This window comes from Hyaena hyaena, unplaced genomic scaffold (assembly GCF_003009895.1).
Source record: "Hyaena hyaena isolate Hyena2069 unplaced genomic scaffold, ASM300989v1 scaffold_700, whole genome shotgun sequence".
NCBI classification, from domain to species: Eukaryota; Metazoa; Chordata; class Mammalia; order Carnivora; family Hyaenidae; genus Hyaena; species Hyaena hyaena.
Window position 1 is genome coordinate 892,877 of NW_024081331.1, and position 7,926 is coordinate 900,802.

The 7,926-nt window shown below is 50.8% G+C and overlaps 1 protein-coding gene across 3 annotated transcripts; it reads right to left on the reverse strand.

The window, feature by feature from the left end:
- On the reverse strand, nt 1-6,248 carry COPS7A (COP9 signalosome subunit 7A). 3 transcript variants are annotated; one of them, XM_039217576.1, is made up of 8 exons: nt 6,138-6,248; nt 5,453-5,657; nt 3,679-3,754; nt 3,121-3,209; nt 1,983-2,185; nt 1,282-1,387; nt 999-1,150; nt 1-837 (listed from the first exon to the last, which is right to left on the reverse strand). In XM_039217576.1, the coding sequence occupies exons 2-8, from the start codon at nt 5,612-5,614 to the stop codon at nt 798-800; spliced, it is 828 nt and encodes a 275-aa protein (XP_039073507.1). In that variant the 5' UTR covers nt 5,615-5,657; nt 6,138-6,248; the 3' UTR covers nt 1-797. The 3 variants fall into 3 exon arrangements, with proteins under 3 accessions (XP_039073507.1, XP_039073505.1, XP_039073506.1); XM_039217574.1 differs by having other exon boundaries at nt 6,107-6,248; XM_039217575.1 differs by lacking the exon at nt 6,138-6,248 and adding an exon at nt 6,021-6,112.
- Nucleotides 6,249-7,926: the final 1,678 nt, after the last annotated feature.

The following is a 7,926-nucleotide window of genomic DNA, read 5'->3' on the forward strand; positions in this document are numbered from 1 at the left end:
TAGATATATGTATATATACTTTATTTTTTATACAATCTATATCCCCTTCCCTTCCCCACCAAACTCACAAAAGGAAGTATAAATCCTTCCAGGATTGCCATCAGGCTTTCCAAGAGAGCCAGGGCTAAGAAAGAACAATCTCTCAAAACCTCAAGAGACAGCTGTCCTTCTTAGGCTCTGGGGTCATTGAAGCAGCAGCATTCCCAGGACCCAAGCGGAGGAGAGAGGAAAGGAAAAAACTAGTGTGACCGGATTCTAGGATGAAAGTGTCCAGTGACTCCTAGAATGGCAGACTGGCTCCCAGAATTCTCTGGGTGGGAATAAAGGTGGGAGCCCTATGGCTCTTCAGATGCTGCCCAAATAGGCTGGGGGTAAGGAGTACAAACTGGGCATTAACCATGCAGGAGTGGAGCGGTACAAGAAGAAACACATGTGGGTTATGCTGGAGAAGCAGCCCCACCTACTCAATGACATATGATAAACAGGGATGGATGCTGCCCCCGCCCCCCACCATTAAAGAAACAGGGGGAGAGTACAGCAGGGAGGTGGAGGGGGACAGTGAGACACGTAAGAAAGCCACATAAAGCAAAAGTACCAACAAAAACATGACTTGTACTTGCCTCCTCCTTAGAGAAGGTGTGATATATGCTTGGGGGTCGCGGAGAGAAGAGGGAGGTTAAGGGTCATGAACCTAGGATTATCAGCTGGCCAGGGGCACAGGAAGGCTCTCTGAGGACTCCTAAGGGACAAGCAGGCAGCCGGGACCCCACATCCCCAGGGAAGAAACGACAGTCCCTTCAGTTCGACTTGGACCAAATCTTGGCGCTCCCTCGGAGCCTGGCAAGGGGAAGAGAGAGAGAAGGGCTGCAGGGGCTCCCCTAAAGCCCGAGGGCTCCCCCCATATCCTACCCCCATGCAAATGACTGAAGGGGTGAAGACAGCCAGGTCTCTAAAGCAGGGCACCCCAGAAGCAAGTGGTTCCTGCCACAGTGGCTCACCCCTTGCCCTTGGAGGCTTTCTTGCTGGGCTGGCGCTGGTTGGTACCAGCAGCAGGTTCCCTCAGCTCAGTCAGGTGTTGCTCAGGGTCCTGAGAGGTAGCTGCGGCAGCTGCCGCTGTTGTAACTTTGATGGTTTTTTTAAGGTTGGCGACCTGCCAGGATGAAAAGAAACGGGGGCTAGCGAGGGAGGTTCCGGAATGTGACAGTCCCTGCCTGCCTTGTCTATCAGTGACAGCCACGGTCCGAACCCCCGTGCCCAGGACGGTGGGCCCTGCCCGCTCACCTCGCTCTCGATCTGCTGCTTCAGGCCAAGCTGCTGCTCCTTGTGCTGGTTGGCGCGGCTCACCTGCTCCTCAATGCCTGACAGCACCACCTCACAGCCCACACACCTGCGAGGCTCGGGAATGGAGACGGGTCAGCGGAAGGTGGCTGCGATCACAGACTCAGGCAAGTCAGCCTCAGAGTATCCCACAGCCAAACCCTGGTCTGGGTTAGGGACCCTCACCAAGGCGCCTGGAAGCCACCAGGAGCCACAGAGACACGTAGGGTGGATAAGAGAGGGATGAAGGGCCTGGAATAACGTGTAACATGCAGGTAGGAACTAAAAACAAAACTGGGGAGATGCTGGAGGAAAGGAGAAAAGGGCCTATTAATGAATTGGAGTTAGAAAAGTTAGACAAGAACGCAGGGAGAAAAAGGAAGTGCAAGAGACCCACGGCCATAGACCGTGCCAGCGACAGGCCACTAGGATGAATCCAGCCCCAAACGGGACTGAAATCCCACTGAGGATCCTCTTAAGGGTACCACTCCTCCTCCCCTCCCCCAACTACTATACCAAGGACACGGCCTCTGGCCTTCCTCTGCTCCCTTCTGCCCTCCTGGGCCTCTGGAGGAATGAGCTCATTTCCCTTCAACGCCTGGGATGCAGCCCAGCCCTCCCCTCTCCAAAAGACCTCTCCCTTTCTTGGAGTGAGAAGGTCTCACCACTCCTGCAGGGTCCGGGCAATGGCACTGAGGTCCTGGCGCTGGATGTCCCGCCCGATACTGTAGTCCACCTCCAGCCGCTGATTGCGCTGGTCCAGCGAGCCGCGGAGCACGTCGGCGTACACAGCCTCGATGACGAGGTCTTCCAGCTGCCGCACGTTGCGCAGGGCGAGGGCCTCCAGCAACACTGCGTACGGGATACACTGGGGCCCGGGGAGGTCGGGCTGGGATTTGTGCATTTCTGCGGCAGACGAGGGCTTCCAAGATGTCCCCCTCCTCTCCCCGCCTGCCCAGGCTGCCCTACCTACTCTCCATTCCCACTCCTCAATGCTTTCCTCTAAAAGGCTGGTTCTAAAGCAAAATTAAGTAGAAGAACTGCCACCTGAGATAACACCCTGAGAAGAACAACAAGGAATAAAATATAAGATTTACGTTCTCCTTCGGCCCTATTCCTCCCACACCAGACAGGAAGAAAGTGGCATCTGCCTGGGTGTCAATTCTCTGGCCGCAGCTCAGGACTGCCCACAGACCTTGGTCTAGATAAGCCCGACAAAGTGGGTGTGTGTGGTGTGGGAGGGTCTGGAGCTACTGAGCATCACTTCTACTCCACCTCCTTCCAAAGAGCATCTCACAACAGAGAGACGCATGATTCATGTAAAAGGACAAGAGACTCGAGTAATAATTGGGAGAATGTAGATGGGAGGGAGATGGGTATCTAATAAAGACCTGAACCTAACTGAACCTAGAGATATTTCTAGCAAATAGAAACCTAGCACTTCACCAGAAGAGTGTCTTGTTCTCAGATCTGAAAGCTGAGGCTGTTGGTGTGGAACTTTCTCTAGCAGGGAGGGTGACTGTTTATCAAGTGAATGGCATCCCGGTTGCTATTTTGATGCAAAATGCAAAAAGTGTTGAATGAAAAACAGAAATAAAATAGAAAACTAAGAAAATAAGATTCAGGCTGAAAGGCTGCAAGTAGTAGAGTTTAGATACCTTGGAGGACGTGGTGGGGGTGGGGAGGCGGAACAACAGTGTGGACAAAGGCTGTCTGAGTGCAAGTTCCCTTCAGATAGGCCGTCTGTGAAGGGACATGCCTCTTTGGCTCAGGACTGGGGGCAGGGGGGACTGGGACTCTTACCTTGACTTTGGCAGCCAGGGTGACAACTGATAGGTGTCGAAGCTTATTCTTCTGAGCCTCTGTGAGTGGGGGAAGATTCCGGGCTTCAGCTGGGAAAAAAGGAGGAAGTGTAGGAAATTCGGATTACACTTTCTAGCCTCCTTTCCTTGCTGTTTTTTGTTTTTTGTTTTTTTTTTAATTTTCCATGCCAGTTCAAGTCCTGACCCTGACCTATGTACCCTAGGAGGGTATCCCAGAAATTCCATCTAATTTCTTTCAGAAATTGCCCTTCTTGGAGCACCTGGGTGGCTCAGTCAGTTAAGCGTCTGACTTCGGCTCAGGTCGAGATCTCAGTTTGTGATTTCAGTTTGTGATTTCGAGCCCCACAATGGGCTCACACTGACAGCACAGAGCTTGCTTGGATGCTCTGTCTCCCGCTCTCTGCCCCTCCCACACTTACACAAGGGTGCTCCCGCATGCGCCCTCTCTCTCTCTCTCAAAAATAAACATTTAAAATAAGAGAGAGGGAAATCGCCCTTCTCCCATCTCCACTACTCAGAGCTCCAGCCCTCTGGTTACCTAAGTAATCAGCATATGTCCCGTAAGCAAACACTGTAAGCAGCCGGAATGTGGAAGCGAAGTCACTCTCAGCCAGCTGCAAGAATAGGAAGGAAGAGGTGACAAGATGGGCCTCTCCCCTGCTTCCCAGCCTTACCCTGTTCCGAATTCCACTTTCTGGCCCCATCTGGCCCCTCTCCCATCAACTCTCACTGGCAGGACCTCTCTGCCTCTCTGATCACTCTCCCCGTGGGAAGGCCTCGTTTCCACCGCAAGGCCATTGTTTACCCTATTCCCCCAGCCCACATGCCCTCTTCCTCCATACACTTTCAATTCCTACCCTAAATTCAGAATTGAAAACATTCAGAGTGTTCAGCAGCACACGCATGTGTACACACACACACACGCACGCACGCGCACACACACACACACACAGCAAACTGTGTTCTGGTCCTTAGAGTGTGTTTCATATTTCTGAATCTGAATATCTTTAGGCAGTAGGCTGTACTTCCCAATTCACCCAACACTGCTGCATTAGCCTTACTCATCTCTGACGGCTACATGGCTTCAGCAGGCGCTGGAATTTGTGGCCTCTGTGTCAGACCCGCTGCACCGGGAGGCTTTCATCACCCCGGTCAGCCCCCCAGATCTCCTCTCCTATCACTGATCACTCATTCTGGCACTTAATCAATCAAACCCTTAGGCGGCTACCCAAGAATATCTTTCTTTCCAGTAAGATTATAGACCCAGTCCCTGGGAGCCCACTTAGGCCGAGCAGCGCTCTGCATGTTTTGGGCTCCCAATAAATGCTTGCTAAATAAATAATTTACACATCCATATCCATTTATCTGATCTCTGCAACTGGAATGTAAGTTTTAGAAGGGTCATAAGCACTGTGACTGCACTGTGTCTTGTACTTTTCCGGTATTCTCAGATGACTAGCAGAAAGATAAACAAACACCCAATAAATACTTTTTTCCTTAATGGACCCTCTTTAGTTCCACTGCAGAGGAAAGCCGGGAAAGAAAGCAGCCAGTTTTCTCCATACCACAGAGTGATCCCAAAATGCTAAATCCATTGACTCAGTCAATCACTGGCCCTCAAGAACTGAACACAGTTTGCACATATAACAGCCACAGTGGCTCAGGACCTGGGCTAATGTCAGACATCTTGGTGACCCACGTACTGCAGACTTTTAACTCTGCCTCCTCTATGTGAACAGTTCTCTCTGCTCTGTTCCTAGCATCTTGCCGCACATCTCTGGGTTAAAGACACCTTCTAACACTTCTGGACACTTATCTAACTTAGGCGAATTAGCAAAGGGAAAAAGTGGTGAGAGGAGGGCATGCCAGTTTCATGTTCGTGCCTTCCATTTGTACCGGCCTTTACGCTTCCCATAATCTCACCTGATTTCTATAATTAACAGTGAAGGGCAGTGTCAGCTCCAGTTGTAAAAGAGAAAGCTGAGATCCTAAAGTAAACAAGACCTGACCAAGGTGACACGATTTTATTAAGAACTACTACATTGGCAGAGACAGGCTGGAATCAGACTTCCTTTTCTAAACCACATGTTCCTTTGCTTAAAAACAAAAATGCCGGGTTTTACAGATCATTCATCACCAAAAAGAACGAAGAGGTTTTCCTGCCTACTTACTTAGGCCAGCTGTTAATGAAGCATCACCGTATTCTTGTTCAACTCTATGGTTATGGGGTTGCCAGTGAGCCCCGCCCACCCATTCTCAAATGCAAACTTCGCCCCAAGCCTCCCTGCGGGCTCTCCAGGCCAGGAACCCACCTCTCTAACATTAGGCATATCCAGCAGTTCCCCAAACACGTAGACACCAGGGGCCTCCAGCACCTGGTGGATGAGTGTGGCCAGCGCTGCCCCCTTGGCCGACTTGGCCAGGAGCAGAAATTGCTCCTGGTTCTGCCCTGTCACCTTCACCTCGGCACTCATGGCTGCACTGAGCTGGGGGCTCCTGGGCTCAGGATAGCCGGAGCTGCAAGGAAAGATGATGTGAAGCTGGAGGTCCCTGAACACTGGCCGAGAAGCAAGGGGTCAGGGGCTGGACCGCGGAGGCACTGAATCACTTGTGCAAGTAGGCATCGGAGGTGGAGCCGTTTAACACTCGGATCTAGGAACCCTACAATCGACCACTTTGAAGGAAACCTGGCTGAGACAGGGTTGCCACGCCCCCTCCCCCATCCCTGGGCCAATCCCAAGCCCCACCACGTGCACCCCATTGAACCCCAAGGCACAGGATGTAGTGGGGGAAGGGGCGTCACATGGTGTCCACCCCAATAACAACGCTCCCTCAAATTTCCTTGGTGCCCCGCAAGTGCCCCCAACCACGTGACCTCACCCCCAAGATCCTTCCGCGTGGCTCCGCCCCCTCCCTTAAAGAGGCCGCCCAGGGACCGTAGGCTGACGCCGACTGCCCAGTCGTACCCTGGGTCAGACTCTGCGGGCCGGCCGCTACCTGGAAGCTTCGTCTTCCAGCACACCGGGCGGGGCCGCTGCTCCGTCACCTCCGGCAGCTGTTCTGAGCCTTTCCTGCCACCTCCCTGCAGAGTCGCTCTGGCCACTAAACTCTATGGCTGGCTTCCGGGTCGTACTTCCGCTCTTACGAGACAGGTTTGGGGCGGGACGTGCCCCTCCCCCGCCGTCCGACGGCTGAAGCTCCCGCGAGCGTCCGTCATTCTACTCTCTGATTGGTTGTTGAGGAAGAATGACGGGCGTCTTTTTTTCCTGCTCCGTTTCAATAAAACTTTATTGGTGGGCGAGGACTAGACGCTAAATGCAAACGGAGTCCTGGTCTCCAGCAGGTATCGGGTGGTTGTGTGTCAGATCTAAGCTGCCTGGAATCTGGAGATACGGGGCTGCACACGGTGCCTGAGGGACAGGAAAGCTGTAAGGAAGCTGTAAGGAAAAAGAGAGAGGGAGAAGGAAAAAGTTGGGTGGGGGGGTAGAGAGGAGGAGATAGGAAGGAGAGGCAAGAATCAATGATAGAAGTTTAGCAGCAAGGATCACCTGGCTTTTTTGACCGCCTTTTTTTTTTTTTGAGAAGCGAGGGGAAAGAAGTGGAAAAAGTAAAGGAAATAATAATAGGTAACATGTATTGAGTGCTTACTGTTGGTCAGGCATCTTATCTCTCATAACTATACTGCACCCCCCGTGTGACTCCAGGACACCATTTATCATGGTAGAGTGATGCCTTCCTGCGCACCGAATCTTTTAATTCTTTGGAGAGGAAAGACTCTTAGGTGGAAGGAAGGCATCTGTTATTGTTCTCATTTTACAGATAAGGAAATTGAGTCTCATAAGAATTTAATTTTTTTAATGTTTATTTATTTTTGAGAGAGAGAGAGACAGCACAAGCAGGGAGGGTCAGAGAAAGGGAGACACAGAATCTGAAGAGAGGCTCCAGGCTCTGAGCTGTCAGCACAGGGCCGGACGCGGGGCTCTACCTCAGGAACGGTGAGGTCATGACCTGAGTGGATGCTTAACTGACTGAACCACCCAGCGCCCGAGGCTCATAGGAATTTAGAGATTTGCCTGGAACTCAGGTTTCTTCAAGCCTGAAACCATTTTTCCATGTCACCATGGTACTTTAGGGAAAATAATAAACAACTAATATTTCTATAGTGTTTATATTTCATACCGGGCTTGCAGAAGGTCAAATGAGAATAAACTTAATGACATCTTGGAGGCCTTTGTGTTAGGCGCTGAACTAAGATCTTCACTTAATTCATATCATGTTATAACAATCTAGTATTGTTTCCATTTTCCAGCTGGAAAAGCTGAGGCCCAGGGAAATTAAGCAATTTATAAGCAATGGGAAGAAGAGAAAATGGAGGAAAAAGAGAACATAAATGAAGAGAGAATCACAGGACTGCTAGACTGCTGGAGCTGAAGGGACTTCAAACTCAACGTTTATGGTCCACATGGCTTGGTTTATAATAGCAAATGAGAAGCAGAACCAGAGAAAGGAGTTGAGGGGCAGGTGAGAGAAAGGACCAAAAAAGGAGGAGGAAGAGGCAGAGGAGAAAAAGAAGGAGAAAATAATGGAAGAGATGACACAGCAAAGTGAGGAGAAGGAATCAAAAGCATACTAAAATATCAAAGTTTGAAAGAGCCAAAGAATTAATGAGTCCAATCTTAGCGATTTAAAGACAGAAGGAAAGGGCGCCTGAGTGGCTCAGTCAGTTAAGCATCCATCTTTGGCTCAGGTCATGATCTCATGGTTCATTGGTTCGAGTCCTACATCT

What these genes read in the sequence shown, in the direction of transcription:
- COPS7A (XM_039217576.1), bottom strand. Translation starts at nt 5,614, where the DNA reads ATGAGTGCCGAGGTGAAGGTGACAGGGCAGAACCAGGAGCAATTTCTG. An exon ending in CCCTGGCTGCCAAAGTCAAG is followed by an intron (nt 2,186 to 3,120) that starts GTAAGAGTCCCA and finishes CCCGGGCCCCAG; the next exon opens with TGTATCCCGTACGCAGTGTT. An exon ending in AAAGCCTCCAAGGGCAAGGG is followed by an intron (nt 838 to 998) that starts GTGAGCCACTGT and finishes TCCCCTTGCCAG; the next exon opens with GCTCCGAGGGAGCGCCAAGA.